The sequence below is a fragment of the Pseudophryne corroboree genome, chromosome 8 (genome assembly GCF_028390025.1).
Source record: "Pseudophryne corroboree isolate aPseCor3 chromosome 8, aPseCor3.hap2, whole genome shotgun sequence".
Lineage (NCBI taxonomy): Eukaryota > Metazoa > Chordata > Amphibia > Anura > Myobatrachidae > Pseudophryne > Pseudophryne corroboree.
This window is the reverse complement of record NC_086451.1, coordinates 373,334,664-373,354,284: the sequence shown is the minus strand read 5'-3', so window position 1 is coordinate 373,354,284 and position 19,621 is coordinate 373,334,664. Positions and strand designations below refer to the sequence as shown.

Below are 19,621 nucleotides of genomic sequence, written 5' to 3'. Positions count from 1 at the left end.
CTTGTAATCAATACTCTGAGCCGCTACATTTCTACCTCAGTGCGCTACAGTTAATTCATTGACTGATACTAAGTTACCATTTGCCGTCTGAACACGGGACAGCCTAATCAGTGCACTTATCTCTCAGAAGAGAAGTTTTATTTATAATATTCTTTGCCATTAAATACTGCTGGCCAGCAAGGAACTTTTTAGCCTGATATATTTAGGATTTTTTAACCGTTTATTGGCTAATATATATTGATGTTATTTGTAGTAGAATACTTATTAAATTGTTTTTACACTATTTACCGGCTCTGAATATATTATATTATTGAATATATGAAAAACTCACTATGAGCCCATGAGCGCAATTCTCCTTCTTTTTGGTGATAACAAATATTTAACTGCTTCTTTCAGGGGTCCGGGTGATATGATACATTTTTTGATCCTACTAAGATTTTACATTAAGATCAGTCCCGGCTTCTGTGGTTGTTCAGCAACACATATTCACTGCCAAATGTAGTATTCAGTGTGTTTAAATGGTTATCCGTCCATCGATATAACTATGTTAAAACTGCATAAGTCTATTTTAGTATGTTTTGTTTTGCCCATTAGTGGGTATATGTATTTTCTAAACATAATTGTAGCTCTCCGGGTTCCCGGTCATGTGATAGGGGAGTGACGTCATCGCGCACCACGTTGGTACTCATACGGGTTGCCCAGCAACCAGGACGCTTCCGTCATGAAAACCTATTGGCCTCCGTCTATCACGTGACCCGGCAGGAGCGTGCAACGCTCCACGGAGTCCCGCGGGCCAGCCTAACCTCCGTACATCAGACAGAGGTTTTGTGTAAGTACTGTGGGCTGCGGGGGCATTATGTTCCCAGAAACCGGGGGGATTTCAGGTGAATAATTAGTTTGTCTGTGAACGGGGCATCTGGTGCCCGGGGGTGGGTCATGTGATTGCCCTGACCTCTGACCCCCTCTACTTTAGAATTATGCTTAATTGTTCCTTTATATATATATATATATATATATATATATATATTAAATTAGTCTTTTTACTGTGGGTTTGCCTCCTACCGACTTCCATATAGATCTTAATTATATAGATTACAGAGAATATTCGTTTGTATTAACATTGTGGATGATTGAATGGTACACCTTTATTACACCTGTTGGGCATCAGGTCGTTAAATGGGGTTTAAATAGATCCCATATTCAGACTGAGCTTTACTTCTGATGAAGCTAGGTGACCGAGCCTAGGGAAACGCGTTAAGTGTTAAAGCTGCTATCACCACAAGTGTTCTAGACCTCAAAGGATCCAGATATGGACTTTTAAAACCAGCCTTTGGAACTTTCTCTGCGGGACTTCACCTTTACAGCATCGATTGGAGAGACCCAGTTTCTACACAAACGGCACAGCTTGCTTGCTGTCAATTCTCAAGTCTCTGGAAGTCTCCGTCGCTATGGGTAACACCAGCTGTATCTAATTCCTTTTCCCCAGGGAACTTTGCACATTGTTTCAGTCCGGGATCCTCTGTGGACACTTACTAGCAGCCATTACAATTTCATTCTCAGCTCCATCTATGCCCTTAACTTCATGTTTTTATTGAATTTTATTTGTATATCTTTGCATGTAGCATGTGATGTCTAGTTAATAAATTATATGTTATTTTAAATGAAATTCATCCACAGTTACTCATTATTATTGGATAAACACATAGCGCCAGTCCATATTCTCTATTCACATTGTTTCTTTGGGACTGAGAATCCCTTACTGGCAGCTGTGACAGCGCGTCTGGGCCTGGTTCTCTTTTTTAACCGAGTGGGAATACCTGCGGATATCGGGATTCCATTCGTCTGTATTTCACCGGAGATATATATATATATATATATATATATATATATATATATATATAATCCACCAGATCCGGCACTCTTGTTGTCCCAGAACAAAAACTTGCCAGGTGCCCTCCGTGACGGCTGTATTGCAGCGGCCCACAATATCCTCACACCACTCGGCGGCACTCCGGACAAATAAACTGCAGACTACAACGTCATCTTGGATTAAATCAACGTTTCAGTGCTTGGCGGCACTTTTATCAAGATTGATGCTGTCTGATAATCTTGATAAAAGTGCCGCCGAGCACTGAAACGTTGATTTAATCCAATATGATGTTTATTTGTCCGGAGTGGTGTGAGGAGATATATATATATATATCTACCTACACACCCACGGAAACCCCCTTGAATAAATCCTGCGTTTGCCCCTGGAGGGCGGCAGCTTAGCGTTTGAACGGCTGCTAAAAGCAGCTAGCGAGCATAGAACTTGGAATGAGGGCCTAAGCGTCCAATGCTAGTGGCCACGGGAGCGCTCAATCATGCATACACACTGAGCGAGATGTAGGCAAAATGTTGTTACGAAATGGCATTTCATGCCGATATTGCTCTAGTGTGTACCCAGCTTTAACCAATTAACTATCTTTATATCTTCTTATTTCACTCTAATACAGGATTTTAGTATTGTTACAACATTGTTTAAGACAAATAAAAGTTATATATTAGTTATAAATTTGCCACTTCAGCTGGTATCCTTGTGCACTATGTACTCTACCATGATGCCCTAACCACCCTGTAACTGTACTGCACCCAGACCTCCCTCGGCACACGTGCATTGTACCTCCCTTAACCTATCTCTGTGCCCTAACCTCCACCACCTACCCCCTGACCTCTCTATAGCTGCGACATAACCCCCCCCCACCTCCCCCTGACCTTTCTATCTCTGCACCCTATCCTCACCCTCCTTCCCCTGACCTCTCTGTTTCTACACCCTATCCTCACCATCTTTGCACCTTAACCTTTTAAAATAATAAACAGGACATGCAAAATGTTTTTGTTTTTTTAATTGAATTCAAAACATGCAGAAGTAGGCAGAACCTGTCTGCCTACTTCTGTGACATCGCAAGTTGGTGGAAAGTTGGCTGACCTACTGAAAAAGATGGCTGGTTGGCTGGTCTGATGAAAAAGTTGGTTAGGTGTGTGGAGCACTGTTTTAGTTGGACAGACAAGTTGGATGGTTGGAAGTTTGGAGAGTTGGAGGAAGTTGGTCTGATGTATGGCTAGGGTGTTTTGTGCAATAAACGTTTAGAAAACAAACAAACCACTGTGTGATTATTTGCAAACTAGCGAATGCAACGCACATGTACGACAATCTCTATGATGCAGCCAATGCGATCAGCAACCTTGTGAACGCATCGCTCCCCTGCAAAGCAAAATAGTAAACATTTCTTTTGTGCACTGCTGCACATTTTTGTGCACTTGTACGTGATAGGTGTGTTTTTTTGTCTGTTTGCACTCTTACGTTCTTTTCGTACACTGCGTGCGTGTGCATAGAACAGCGATCAGATCTGAATTACCCCCATAGTGCCCTGAGCATGCATTACAGGTCATGTGGACACCTTTGCTAACTTACACGAGAGAGTCATACATACTGTATATCAACAATTCATATGCCTGCTATACTGAGTCCAGGGCCGGCAGCTGCCTATGGGCGGCGGACACTGGAGGGCGGCACTAAACACTGGCGATGAGCGGATGCTTTCTTTTTTTCGTATGACACCCACTCCCCCCTCCATAATTGTGCTCCCGCCTGCCGCTTCTTGTCACACGCATCTTGTAACCTGCTCTCTCCTCCCCTCCCCCCCGACTCTGCTCCCGCTGCCTGTTAACCGCACCCACTGGGATCCTGCATCCTGTAACACGCTCTGTTCTCCCCCCCCCCACCCCACCCCCTTCCCCTGGGTGACTGTACCCTCTGCCTGTTACCCGCACCTACTGGGCTCCTGCATCTTGTAACCCGCTCTCCTCCCTCCCCCGCGACTCTGCACCCACTGCCTGTTACCAGCACCCACTTGGCTCCTGCATCTTGTAACCCGCTCTCCTCTCCCTCCCTCCACGACTCTACACCCGCTGCTGGTTACCCCCCTCACCCACTTGTGACCCGCTCTACTCTACCCCCCCCCCGCTCCACGACTCTGATTCTGATGCCTGCACCCCCACTGAGCTCCTGCATCTTGTGACCCGCTCTCCTCTACCCCCCCATACCCGCCCCGCGACTCTGATTCCGCTGCCTGTTACCTGCACCCACTGAGCTCCTGCATCTTGTTACCCGCTCTCCTCTCCCAAAGTTCAGGGCTGAGTTTCCCCACTGATTGTCTAATTCAGCCCTGGTAAGCTCAATGTTACTCTATTATTGCTGTTGCTAAGGGATGTATCTGGCAGCAACTCCCCAGGATGGGGGGAACGCTCCAGTTACTCAGCTGTGGCACAATGTACGTCCCGTGTACTCGGGGTGGCAGGGGTGATCTGACCGTGCTGGAGCTGGGCACCTGTAGCTCGGTGCAGGATGAAGCTGTGCCTGTAATACGCCAGACGCTGCCCAGCTACCGCTGTAGCATGAGTGCTCCTGGCGGGGTGCTGCTTCTTGTTTTATGTAGTGTGTGTCATTTACTGTGCATCTTACTGTGTCATACTTTATAATGTGTGTGTCACTGTATAGGCTACTGTGTGTGTGTGTCACTGTATAGGCTACTGTATAGGCTACTGTATAGGTTACTGTGTGTGTCACTGTATAGGTTACTCTGTGTGTGTAGGTTACTGTATATGTTACTGTGGGGTGGTCTTCAGTATGCCGGCTGTTGGGATCCCGGCGCACAGTATACCGGCGCCGGAATCCCGACAGCCGGCATACCGACACTTATTCTCCCTCGTGGGGGTCCACGACCCCCCTGGAGGGAGAATAAAATACGCGCGTCACCGTGCCCGCAGCGTGGCAAGCGCAGCGAGCCCGCAAGGGGCTCATTTGTGCTCGCCACACTGTCGGTATGCCGGCAGTCGGGCTCCCTGCGCCGGTATGCTGGTCGCCGGGAGCCCGACCGCCGGCATACCATACTACACCCGTTACTGCTATAATGTGAATTTCGGCTCCTACCGTGTAATAATGTGAAATTTGGCTCATACCGTGAGCTATAATGTGAATTTCGGCTCATACCATGTGCTATAATGTGAAAGGGTCACCAGTACTAGACAGTATAAGGGGTCCCACTATTGTGATGCATAATGTGTATAAGGGGTATATGGTGTGGCAAACTATACTGAAAGACACACACCCTTTTGAGTGGCCACATCACCTTTCTGGAGCGCACGCGTGCTAAATTACAACCTTCACTTTTCCATACCCCCACTTCAAAGTTTATATGTATATGTGTATATATATATATATATATATATATATATATATATACATACATACAGAGAATATATAGCTGGGGACGGATTTTAAGAAGGGCGACAGGGGGGGGGGGAATTTATGGCTGAAGTTTTGCGTAGGGTGTCAAAAGAACTTTCACCGCCCCTGACTGAGTCATGCGTGTTTAAAGAGGATACAATATTCCTATGTATCTACTCCATATAGCATAGGGATAGGTGTAAGAACAATATTAATGATGGCTGCTATGCATACTTTCGAATGTGCATATAGTCATATTTGTGTCTCATTTGCATGTTGTTCTTAATGGACCTCTACAGTTAGTGTCACTCAGAATCAGATCCATACAATATACAATTTAGCAATCTGCAGACACAATGAGGTATGTATCAAGCAGGACACAATGGGGTATATGTAATAGGTTGTGATTTTTGACAATAATTTGAATGACAAAACCAAACAGGTTTTGCCTTTTAAATTATTGTCGCTTTACATCTACCACCATAATTGCAGAGATTGTGCTGGTTTATGGAAATCTCTCCTATTACATATACTCCAATATGTCCAGTGATAAAATAGGGATTTTTGTTTACTTACCGTAAAATCTCTTTCTCTGATTCCATCTGGGGGACGCTGCGCCATTACTTGTGGGTTAGAGGTGTGTGGTTGTGGAGTTTGGCACAGAACTATTAAAACCTGACTCCTCCCCCCTCTAACCCCTCCCATCTCCTTCCTGCCTAGCCAGCACCTCAGTTAACGTTTAGCCAAGCCAAAGGAGATAGACCGAAAAAAATTAACTGGTTAAACCAGACAACATATGGGAGGGATCGCAGCGTCCCCCAGATGGAATCAGAGAAAGAGATTTTACGGTAAGTAAACAAAAATCCCTATTTCTCTTTCATCCATCTGGGGGACGCTGCGCCATTACTTGTGGGATTTCCCAAAGCAAGCAAATGAGAGGAGGGAGACATAGACGGCATAGCCGTCCGCCAAATTTGACGCCCAACAGGGGCAGTCTCCAAACCGAAAGTGTTAGAAGGGTAAAACCTTTTTAAACATATGCACAGACGACCAGGTCGCCGCCCTACACGACTGCTCAATAGACGCAGCCCCGCGAACATCTCAAGAAGCTCCAATAGCTGGAGTCGAAGGAGCTTGAATCGAGTCAGGAACTGAAACATTAGAAGACTGTGTGATGGTCGTAGTTACCCAACAAGTCACTGTGTACTTGGACGCAGCCATTAAAAACCAACAATGCATCCGTACGACGGATAGAATTCGTACGAGATAAATAAATCCGTAAGGCCCTAAGCACATCTAAAAGAGCCAAATGGGAATCCTCCCCGGAAGGAGGAGGAGTAAACGCTGAAAGGACAATGTCCTGATTTAGATGAAACGCTGACACAACCTTCGGAAGGAAGGAAGGTTTTGTTCACAGAACCACCCGATCATCATGAAAACCCAACAAGGGTGGTCTGCAAGAAAGAGCTGCCAATTTAGATGCTCATCTTTTGGAGGCAATTGTCAATCGGAAGACATTGAACGTTATAAACCGCAATTGTACAGATTCCAAAGGTTGAAATGGAGATTTCTGAAAAGCCGTAAGGACTAAGTTAAAGTCCCAGGGAGGAACCAAAAAAAAAATAAAGGTGGCTGAATCCGAAGAACTCCCTGAAGGAACGTCTGAACTTCTGGAATGATAGCCAGTCCCCTATGAAGTAGAACCGATAAGGTAGAAACTTGACCCCATTAGTGAAGAAGTCTCAGATCCTTATTGAGACCCTCCTGAAGGAAAGATAACAGATGAGGAAACTCTAAACACATCCGGTGTTAAACCACGCTTTTCACACCAAGCAATGTAAATACGCTACACTCCGTGGTAAATTCCAGAAGCCACCGGTTATCTAGCCTGAATCATCGTTTACTCAACAGGACGAGAAAACCCTTTTTCCGCTTAAAATGTTGGATTCAAGAACCAAGCCGTCAAAGTCAGCCGACCCAACCTGTGTGGTGACATGGTCCTTGAATCATAAGATCTGGAGCAGAGGGGGTCGGGATGGTTTCTCGACGACCCTATTGTGCAGAAGAGTGTACCACTGTCATCGTGGCCAATCTGGGTCCACCAGAATGATTGGAAGACCTTCTCTCTGAACGCGTTGAAGCAGACGTGGAATCAGTGGAAATGGTGGAAACACATATCCCAGTTGAAAGTGCCACAGCGCCGTCAGTGCATTGATTAGAATTGCTTAAGGGTCCTGAGCACGCGACCCGTAGAGAGGAGGTTTATTGTTGAGACAAGATGCCATCAGATCTACATCGGCATCCCCCATCGGGCTACTAGAGTCAGAAACACCTCCTGGTGAAGCCCCCACTCTCCCTTATGCACCGTGTGACGGCTTAAGAAAAAACCGCTTCCCAGGCCTCGACTCCTGGAATGTGAATCGCGGATATGATCGGAACCCAATGTTCCGCCCAAGTGAGAATCTGAGCGACTTCTTTCCTGGCGGCCCAGCTTCGAGTTCCTCCCTGCTTGTTTATTTAAGTAACTGCCGTGGCGTTGTCGGGCTGAACCCGGACTGGATGACCCTTTACCATGGTTTGAATCCGAAGGAGTGCATACCGGACTGCCTTCAACTCCAAGATGTTGATCTGTAACTTCGACTCGACTGTTCCAGAACCCCTGAAAGTGATGAGTCTGAAACACCGCCCCTCAACCTCTGAGGCTTGCGTCTGTGGTGACCATGACCCAAGACCAAGTCATGAACGGAACCCCTTTTGGTCAAATTGGGGCTGTGAAGCCACCAGCGAAGCGACTGACGAGTCTTTACAGACAAGCGGATCAGTTGTAATTCGAGATGAGGTCCTGTCCGCGAGGAAGAAACGATTTCTGGTTAGTGGCGTCGAATAAGAGCCCCAGAAATATCATTTTCTGGGAAGAAAGTTAAGACGACTGTGGAAAAGTTATTATCCATCTGAATGACTATAGAGTCTCTATCTTGAGACGCAAGTTCTGGTGAAGGATCAACTCTGACAGTCCTGATGAAAAGATCGTCTAAATACGTAATGCTGGCACCGCAGAATTGTCACCACACGGCCCATGACCTTGTGAATACCTGAGGAGCCGTGGATAGACCAAAGGGAAGAGAAACTGAAAATGGTAAGGACAGACTGCGAATCTCAGACGAGATTGACGACCCGTCCAAATAGGAACATGCAGCCTTTTATGTCTATTGAAGCCAAATATTCCCCTGGTTTCATGGCAGCGATAATCGAACGGATGGATTCCATTTTGAACTTTTGGGTTGAGAGATATGGATTTAAACCCTTTTAGATTTAAAATGGGCCGAAACGGTTTGTCCACAAGAAAAAGACCTGAGTAAAATCCCCGACCTCTCTCTGAGCAGGAACTAGAAGAATTACTCCATTTCGTAAGAGAGTGGCTGTTGCATAAAGAAGAGCTCGACGGCTAGAGGGAGCGTTTTGGAGAGGAGTGACGAACACACGATATGGGACTGGTTCCTCGAGATGTAAAATATAATCTCTGGATATGACCTCCGTCACCCACCGATCTGGTTTTGACAGGAGCCACACTTCCTTGAACTGCCGTAACCAAGCCCCAACAGTCATTGATCCCTCCAGAGATCGTTAACCGTCATGCAGTAGGTTTGTCGGCAGGTTTACTAACTGGTCTACGAGTCGCCTGTGTTCCTCTACCTCTGAATGTCTCTCTCCGTGGGAACCTGGAGAAAGAACGAAAGGAATGGAAACTACCTCTGTCCTGTGTACGAAAAGACCGAAACCTCGTGGTCTTTAGTTTCTGAGGAGCAAATGGAAGAAAAGGGCTCTTGCCCCCTGTAGTATCTGAAATAATCTTCTGTAATTCCGACCCAAAAAGAAACTTACCCTCAAAGGGTACCGCCGTCAAGTTCTGTTTCGAGTCAGAAACGGCATTCCCAAACCCGAAATCAAAGAGACCGTCTTGCTGTCACGGTCAAGGCAGAAATACGGGATTGTAGCGCAGTAGAATCTAACAAGGCCTCACATAAGTAAGAGCCTCCTAAATCTGTTCTGCTAACTGAATGGCTTCCGATGGATCGTGAGACTGCATTCCAGATACAACCTGTGCCAGCCAGTCATCCGCGGCCATGAGGACCCAAGTGCTAGCTAGAATTGGGCGTAGAAAAACACCTGATAAAGATAACAGATTTAATTATTGTTTCAATCTTCCTATCTGTAGGATCTTTCAACGTCACAGACTGTACAGAAAGAATAACCGTAGCCTTTGCTAAATGTGAAATAGGCGCGTCTACCTTTTGGGGCTGTTTCTCAACATCTTGTATCCTCCTCTGTAAAAGGATATATAAATTTCAATTTCTTTCGGGGCTGGGAAAGGAGAATCCGGCTTAAGCCAGGGCTCCTTTAAATATCCGCAAAGTGTGAATATGGGGGAAAGAAAGTAACTGGTCTTTTCTGCGTTTTGAAAAAGGCAGAGGAAGAACCCGCCACCTCCGAACTCTGAATATTAAGAGTCTGACGGATGGCTTATATCAGAATCTAACACCTGAGCTAGTACAAAAACTACTCATCCTACCATCCCACTCTGGGTCTACTTCCCCATCCTCCAATGGGAATGTTTCCAACTACTCCTCCGGAAAAGTTATAGCGGGCAACGGCTGTGGCCGTTTTGTAGAAGAAGAACTGCCGGCAGAGTTAACAAATTTGTTTAGAGATTGAGCCCATATTTTGAGCCCATAGAGCTTCCACTGTAGCCATGGAGGCATAGACTGATCTGCGGAACTTCCTTGCTGGTCCGCCACAGATGCACCAGAGCAAGAAACACAGAGAGTACCTGCGTCCGGGCTTCCCTTCGCTAGCTATGATCCACATAGTGAGCAGGAAAAAATAAACCACTGAGGCGGTCTTACCCTTTGTAGATTTCATAATTAATTTATTTATTTCCTTTTTTTATTTTTATTTTTTTATTATTATTTTTTTTTTTAAATGAACAGCAAATGCACTACAAATGAACAATAAACTCAGTAGAGAATTCCAATACTTTGACATATACTGTTGTATATTGCAAATATACTATGAATCATACTGTGCAATGCATATTATATATTGCAAAAATTACCTCCCCTAAAAGTATAGCATGACACAATGTAAATCTACTGTGAATTATACTGTGCCCCCAAAATATACTTGCTGTTAGGTGATCAGCCTTGCCAAACAAGTGTTGTGAGCGCTGCACAGTGTCCACCGTACTGCCTCTGGAGAAGATGGCGGCCGGAGCCCTGCATACCTGGACGGGAGTGCGCGCATGGCAGTGGAGGGCGGGAATCCGTCCCTTCTTGAACAAGGAAGCGCCTGTCAGCTTCAGTAGGCGCGCTGCAGCCGGAAGTCCGCGGCTCTCGCGCGCCGCTGCACCGAGCTGCTCTGTTCGGGTAGCGTCTAGCGGCTTGGGAGTGACTCACCCCTCTCCCGGCCTACCCAAAAAGACAGTAGCAGGGATGAGTAAAGCCCTCGCTACTGCGCGCCACCGCTCACCTCCGGAGAGAGGTCTGGGGGGAGGGGGGGGGGGGTATTGCAAAAATTACCTCCCCTTAGAGAGAGAGAGAGGAGGACAGTTTCAATAAAATGAATATAGATTTATATATACATAGGAAGGATAGACCAATACTGTCAGAGACAGATTGTGTCTATCCAGTACCTCCTCACTGCCGACTTCTCAGAGACAGGAATCCAGCCCCAGTGACCGAAGTGTGGTGGCCTCCAGCAGCAGAATAGAGTGGGAAAATCTATCTAACCCCACTCTAATAGTACCTGCCACCTGTATACAGGGACTAGGCACTCCAAGAATAAAATAATAAAATATCTAACTAAAATCTTTCAGAGAAAAAAATCTGTGTCTGTACTCCACAGGCACAAAACTAAAACTGGGGTGCTGGCTAGGCAGGAAGGAGATGGGGGAGGAGTCAGGTTTTAATAGTTCTGTGCCAAACTCCACAACCACACACCTCTAACCCACAAGTAATGGTGCAGCGTCCCCCAGATGGATGAAAGAGAAAATGTTTTAGAAGCACACTCCCTTCCCCCATGTGTGTTATGGTATGTGCAAGGTCTTCATAACTCTTGTGCTATTTGCAGAATATTACTTATGTACAAGAGGGTCAGTGTAATACTAGAGATGAGCGGGTTCGGTTTCTCTGAATCCGAACCCGCCCGAACTTCATGTTTTTTTACACGGGTCCGAGCGACTTGGATCTTCCCGCCTTGCTCGGTTAACCCGAGCGCGCCCGAACGTCATCATCACACTGTCGGATTCTCGCGAGGCTCGGATTCTATCGCGAGACTCGGATTCTATATAAGGAGCCGCGCGTCGCCGCCATTTTCACACGTGCATTGAGATTGATAGGGAGAGGACGTGGCTGGCGTCCTCTCCGTTTAGAAATTAAAATAGATAGGAGAGTGAGAGTGAGACACGTTCATTTACTTACTGGAGCTTAGGAGGAGTTATACTAGTGACTGATGACCAGTGACCTGACCACCAGTGCAGTTTTATAATTTATTATTATTTAATAATCCGTTCTGTTCTTGTTCTCTGCCTGAAAAAAACGATACACAGTGACTCAGTCACACTCTCACATACCATATTTGTGCTCAGCCCACTGTGCTGCATCATCTATTGTATAATATCTGACTGTGCTCACACAGCTTAATTGTGGGGGAGACTGGGGAGCAGTTATAGGTTATAGCAGGAGCCAGGAGTACATATTAAACAGTGCACACTTTTGCTGCCAGAGTGCCACTGCCAGTGTGACTGACCACTGACCACTGTGACCAGTGACCTGACCACACTGACCACCAGTATAGTATATTGTGATTGTCTGCCTGAAAAAGTACACTCGTCGTGTGACTTGTGTGGTGTTTTTTTATTCTATAAAAAACTCATTCTGCTGACAGTGTCCAGCAGGTCCGTCATTATATAATATATACCTGTCCGGCTGCAGTAGTGATATATATATATATTTTTTATATCATTATTTATCATCCAGTCTACACTAGCAGCAGACACAGTACGGTAGTTCACGGCTGTAGCTACCTCTGTGTCGGCACTCGGCAGTCCATCCATAATTGTATACCACCTACCCGTGGTTTTTTTTTTTCTTTCTTCTTTATACATACTACATCTCATTATCATCCAGTCTATATTAGCAGCAGACACAGTACAGTACGGTAGTCCACGGCTGTAGCTACCTCTGTGTCGGCACTCGGCAGTCCATCCATAATTGTATACCACCACCTACCCGTGGTTTTTTTTTTCTTTCTTCTTTATACATACTACATCTCATTATCATCCAGTCTATATTAGCAGCAGACACAGTACAGTACGGTAGTCCACAGCTGTAGCTACCTCTGTGTCGGCACTCGGCAGTCCATCCATAATTGTATACCACCACCTACCCGTGGTTTTTTTTTTCTTTCTTCTTTATACATACTACATCTCATTATCATCCAGTCTATATTAGCAGCAGACACAGTACAGTACGGTAGTCCACGGCTGTAGCTACCTCTGTGTCGGCACTTGGCAGTCCATCCATAATTGTATACCACCACCTACCCGTGGTTTTTTTTTTCTTTCTTCTTTATACATACTACATCTCATTATCAACCAGTCTATATTAGCAGCAGACACAGTACGGTAGTCCACGGCTGTAGCTACCTCTGTGTCGGCACTCGGCAGTCCATCCATAATTGTATACCACCTACCCGTGGTTTTTTTTTCTTTCTTCTTTATACATACTACATCTCATTATCAACCAGTCTATATTAGCAGCAGACACAGTACGGTAGTCCACGGCTGTAGCGACCTCTGTGTCGGCACTCGGCAGTCCATCCATAATTGTATACCACCTACCCGTGGTTTTTTTTTCTATCTTCTTTATACATACTACATCTCATTATCAACCAGTCTATATTAGCAGCAGACACAGTATGGTAGTCCACGGCTGTAGCTACCTCTGTGTCGGCACTCGGCAGTCCATCCATAATTGTATACCACCACCTACCCGTGGTTTTTTTTTTCTTTCTTCTTTATACATACTACATCTCATTATCATCCAGTCTATATTAGCAGCAGACACAGTACGGTAGTCCACGGCTGTAGCTACCTCTGTGTCGGCACTCGGCAGTCCATCCATAATTGTATACCACCTACCCGTGGTTTTTTTTTTCTTTCTTCTTTATACATACTACATCTCATTATCAACCAGTCTATATTAGCAGCAGACACAGTACGGTAGTCCACGGCTGTAGCTACCTCTGTGTCGGCACTCGGCAGTCCATCCATAATTGTATACCACCACCTACCCGTGGTTTTTTTTTCTTTCTTCTTTATACATACTACATCTCATTATCATCCAGTCTATATTAGCAGCAGACACAGTACGGTAGTCCACGGCTGTAGCTACCTCTGTGTCGGCACTCGGCAGTCCATCCATAATTGTATACCACCTACCCGTGGTTTTTTTTTTCTTTCTTCTTTATACATACTACATCTCCTTATCATCCAGTCTATATTAGCAGCAGACACAGTACAGTACCGTAGTCCACGGCTGTAGCTACCTCTGTGTCGGCACTCGGCAGTCCATCCATAATTGTATACCACCACCTACCCGTGGTTTTTTTTTTCTTTCTTCTTTATACATACTACATCTCATTATCATCCAGTCTATATTAGCAGCAGACACAGTACGGTAGTCCACGGCTGTAGCTACCTCTGTGTCGGCACTCGGCAGTCCATCCATAATTGTATACCACCTACCCGTGGTTTTTTTTTTTCTTTCTTCTTTATACATACTACATCTCATTATCATCCAGTCTATATTAGCAGCAGACACAGTACGGTAGTCCACGGCTGTAGCTACCTCTGTGTCGGCACTCGGCAGTCCATCCATAATTGTATACTAGTATCCATCCATCTCCATTGTTTACCTGAGGTGCCTTTTAGTTGTGCCTATTAAAATATGGAGAACAAAAATGTTGAGGTTCCAAAATTAGGGAAAGATCAAGATCCACTTCCACCTCGTGCTGAAGCTGCTGCCACTAGTCATGGCCGAGACGATGAAATGCCAGCAACGTCGTCTGCCAAGGCCAATGCCCAATGGCATAGTACAGAGCATGTCAAATCCAAAACACCAAATATCAGTAAAAAAAGGACTCCAAAACCTAAAATAAAATTGTCGGAGGAGAAGCGTAAACTTGCCAATATGCCATTTACCACACGGAGTGGCAAGGAACGGCTGAGGCCCTGGCCTATGTTCATGGCTAGTGGTTCAGCTTCACATGAGGATGGAAGCACTCAGCCTCTCGCTAGAAAAATAAAAAGACTCAAGCTGGCAAAAGCAGTAGCACCGCAAAGAACTGTGCGTTCTTCGAAATCCCAAATCCACAAGGAGAGTCCAATTGTGTCGGTTGCGATGCCTGACCTTCCCAAAACTGGACGTGAAGAGCATGCGCCTTCCACCATTTGCACGCCCCCTGCAAGTGCTGGAAGGAGCACCCGCAGTCCAGTTCCTGATAGTCAGATTGAAGATGTCAGTGTTGAAGTACACCAGGATGAGGAGGATATGGGTGTTGCTGGCGCTGGGGAGGAAATTGACCAGGGGGATTCTGATGGTGAGGTGGTTTGTTTAAGTCAGGCACCCGGGGAGACACCTGTTGTCCGTGGGAGGAATATGGCCACTGACATGCCTGGTGAAAATACCAAAAAAATCAGCTCTTCGGTGTGGAACTATTTCAACAGAAATGCGGACAACAGGTGTCAAGCCGTGTGTTGCCTTTGTCAAGCTGTAATAAGTAGGGGTAAGGACGTTAACCACCTCGGAACATCCTCCCTTATACGTCACCTGCAGCGCATTCATAATAAGTCAGTGACAAGTTCAAAAACTTTGGGCGACAGCGGAAGCAGTCCACTGACCAGGAAATCCCTTCCTCTTGTAACCAAGCTCACGCAAACCACCCCACCAACTCCCTCAGTGTCAATTTCCTCCTTCCCCAGGAATGCCAATAGTCCTGCAGGCCATGTCACTGGCAATTCTGATGATTCCTCTCCTGCCTGGGATTCCTCCGATGCATCCTTGCGTGTAACGCCTACTGCTGCTGGCGCTGCTGTTGTTGCTGCTGGGAGTCGATGGTCATCCCAGAGGGGAAGTCGTAAGACCACTTTTACTACTTCCACCAAGCAATTGACTGTCCAACAGTCCTTTGCGAGGAAGATGAAATATCACAGCAGTCATCCTACTGCAAAGCGGATAACTGAGGCCTTGGCATCCTGGGTGGTGAGAAACGTGGTTCCGGTATCCATCATTACTGCAGAGCCAACTAGAGACTTGTTGGAGGTACTGTGTCCCCGGTACCAAATACCATCTAGGTTCCATTTCTCTAGGCAGGCGATACCGAAAATGTACACAGACCTCAGAAAAAGAGTCACCAGTGTCCTAAAAAATGCAGCTGTACCCAATGTCCACTTAACCACGGACATGTGGACAAGTGGAGCAAGGCAGGGTCAGGACTATATGACTGTGACAGCCCACTGGGTAGATGTATGGACTCCCGCCGCAAGAACAGCAGCGGCGGCACCAGTAGCAGCATCTCGCAAACGCCAACTCTTTCCTAGGCAGGCTACGCTTTGTATCACCGCTTTCCAGAATACGCACACAGCTGAAAACCTCTTACGGCAACTGAGGAAGATCATCGCGGAATGGCTTACCCCAATTGGACTCTCCTGTGGATTTGTGGCATCGGACAACGCCAGCAATATTGTGTGTGCATTAAATATGGGCAAATTCCAGCACGTCCCATGTTTTGCACATACCTTGAATTTGGTGGTGCAGAATTATTTAAAAAACGACAGGGGCGTGCAAGAGATGCTGTCGGTGGCCAGAAGAATTGCGGGACACTTTCGGCGTACAGGCACCACGTACAGAAGACTGGAGCACCACCACAAACTACTGAACCTGCCCTGCCATCATCTGAAGCAAGAAGTGGTAACGAGGTGGAATTCAACCCTCTATATGCTTCAGAGGTTGGAGGAGCAGCAAAAGGCCATTCAAGCCTATACAACTGAGCACGATATAGGAGGTGGAATGCACCTGTCTCAAGCGCAGTGGAGAATGATTTCAACGTTGTGCAAGGTTCTGATGCCCTTTGAACTTGCCACACGTGAAGTCAGTTCAGACACTGCCAGCCTGAGTCAGGTCATTCCCCTCATCAGGCTTTTGCAGAAGAAGCTGGAGACATTGAAGGAGGAGCTAACACGGAGCGATTCCGCTAGGCATGTGGGACTTGTGGATGGAGCCCTTAATTCGCTCAACAAGGATTCACGGGTGGTCAATCTGTTGAAATCAGAGCACTACATTTTGGCCACCGTGCTCGATCCTAGATTTAAAGCCTACCTTGGATCTCTCTTTCCGGCAGACACAAGTCTGCTGGGGTTGAAAGACCTGCTGGTGAGAAAATTGTCAAGTCAAGCGGAACGCGACCTGTCAACATCTCCTCCTTCACATTCTCCCGCAACTGGGGGTGCGAGGAAAAGGCTCAGAATTCCGAGCCCACCCGCTGGCGGTGATGCAGGGCAGTCTGGAGCGACTGCTGATGCTGACATCTGGTCCGGACTGAAGGACCTGACAACGATTACGGACATGTCGTCTACTGTCACTGCATATGATTCTCTCAACATTGAAAGAATGGTGGAGGATTATATGAGTGACCGCATCCAAGTAGGCACGTCACACAGTCCGTACTTATACTGGCAGGAAAAAGAGGCAATTTGGAGGCCCTTGCACAAACTGGCTTTATTCTACCTAAGTTGCCCTCCCACAAGTGTGTACTCCGAAAGAGTGTTTAGTGCCGCCGCTCACCTTGTCAGCAATCGGCGTACGAGGTTACATCCAGAAAATGTGGAGAAGATGATGTTCATTAAAATGAATTATAATCAATTCCTCCGCGGAGACATTGACCAGCAGCAATTGCCTCCACAAAGTACACAGGGAGCTGAGATGGTGGATTCCAGTGGGGACGAATTGATAATCTGTGAGGAGGGGGATGTACACGGTGATATATCGGAGGATGATGATGAGGTGAACATCTTGCCTCTGTAGAGCCAGTTTGTGCAAGGAGAGATTAATTGCTTCTTTTTTGGTGGGGGTCCAAACCAACCCGTCATATCAGTCACAGTCGTGTGGCAGACCCTGTCACTGAAATGATGGGTTGGTTAAAGTGTGCATGTCCTGTTTATACAACATAAGGGTGGGTGGGAGGGCCCAAGGACAATTCCATCTTGCACCTCTTTTTTCTTTAATTTTTCTTTGCGTCATGTGCTGTTTGGGGAGTGTTTTTTGGAAGGGCCATCCTGCGTGACACTGCAGTGCCACTCCTAGATGGGCCCGGTGTTTGTGTCGGCCACTAGGGTCGCTTATCTTACTCACACAGCTACCTCATTGCGCCTCTTTTTTTCTTTGCGTCATGTGCTGTTTGGGGAGTGTTTTTTGGAAGGGCCATCCTGCATGACACTGCAGTGCCACTCCTAGATGGGCCCGGTGTTTGTGTCGGCCACTAGGGTCGCTTATCTTACTCACACAGCTACCTCATTGCGCCTCTTTTTTTCTTTGCGTCATGTGCTGTTTGGGGAGTGTTTTTTGGAAGGGCCATCCTGCGTGACACTGCAGTGCCACTCCTAGATGGGCCCGGTGTTTGTGTCGGCCACTAGGGTCGCTTATCTTACTCACACAGCTACCTCATTGCGCCTCTTTTTTTCTTTGCGTCATGTGCTGTTTGGGGAGTGTTTTTTGGAAGGGCCATCCTGCGTGACACTGCAGTGACACTCCTAGATGGGCCCGGTGTTTGTGTCGGCCACTAGGGTCGCTTATCTTACTCACACAGCTACCTCATTGCGCCTCTTTTTTTCTTTGCGTCATGTGCTGTTTGGGGAGGGTTTTTTGGAAGGGACATCCTGCGTGACACTGCAGTGACACTCCTAGATGGGCCAGGTGTTTGTGTCGGCCACTAGGGTCGCTTAGCTTAGTCATCCAGCGACCTCGGTGCAAATTTTAGGACTAAAAATAATATTGTGAGGTGTGAGGTATTCAGAATAGACTGAAAATGAGTGGAAATGATGGTTTTTGAGGTTAATAATACTTTGGGATCAAAATGACCCCCAAATTCTATGATTTAAGCTGTTTTTTAGGTTTTTTGGAAAAAAACACCCGAATCCAAAACACACCCGAATCCGACAAAAAAAATTCGGTTAGGTTTTGCCAAAACGCGGTCGAACTCAAAACACGGCCGCGGAACCGAACCCAAAACCAAAACACAAAACCCGAAAAATTTCCGGCGCTCATCTCTATGTAATACACCTTCATGTCTCACATGTGTTTCCTTCTCCTTCTCTAGATGGGCAAGGTAGGTTTGCAGGAAGACAAACTTCCATTTTATCGACAGAAGATTAAAGAGCACAATTTGAATGGCAAAGCCCTTTTCTACAGTGATAATATGGAGATAAAAAAAGCCCTGGATATGGGCCTGGGAGACTGGACACTATTCAGGGTATACTTCCTAGAAGTTCTTCCACCGTCTGCTTCTACCCCCGCACCCACCCATGATTATAGCAAGCCAAAGGCTTGAAAACTTGGTGCTAAATCCAAGTACAACATGTAAAAGGTAGGAAATGTCTCTATATATATCAAATTAAAATCTCTGACAAGTGAACAAGGCAATAGAAGCAGAGCCGGCCATAGCTATAGGCAAACTAGGCAATTGCCTAGGGCATTTGATATGCCCAGGGGCATCAGCAGCTTCTGCTGATTAAAATGATATGCGGCATGCCTATATTCTGTGTGTAGCATTTCATATGCAGATACAGCCACAGTCTCACACAGTATATTGGCATGCTGTATATCATTTTAATCAGCAGAAGCTGCTTGTGCATCCTAGCCACATAACAATGCAAATAAGATGCATTTACATTAAAAAATTTGCCCGACGTTAGCACTGAGGCAAGATTTATGAGGACACATCTGTATCCAAGCAGAGGCAGAGGTCACAGTGTTAGTGGCAGTGTGAGTGCTGTGTGCATGTGAGTGGGTTGGTTGTGCAGTAGTGTTCGGAATATGTGTAAGGAGCATTATGTGTGCCATGTAAAAATGCATTAATAATGTGCAACATATGTATAAGGGGCACTATGTGTGTCACTATGTGTATAAGGGCATTAATAATGTGTATATGGTAATGTGTATATGGTAAAGTGATACTACTGTGGGATGTAATATGAATTATGGAAACTATCACATGATCAAATGTGAATAAAGTGCAGTA

General features: G+C 46.1%; 1 protein-coding gene across 1 annotated transcript in view; it reads left to right on the top strand.

The window, feature by feature from the left end:
• LOC134947822 (NTPase KAP family P-loop domain-containing protein 1-like) overlaps window positions 1-18,953 on the top strand; it is a 237,655-nt gene extending 218,702 nt beyond the window's left edge. The window contains exon 7 of the mRNA XM_063935690.1: window positions 18,701-18,953. Coding sequence (XP_063791760.1) covers window positions 18,701-18,931 — 231 coding nt within the window. The 3' untranslated portion in view covers window positions 18,932-18,953. The remainder of the gene's footprint in view (window positions 1-18,700) is intronic.
• Window positions 18,954-19,621: the final 668 nt, after the last annotated feature.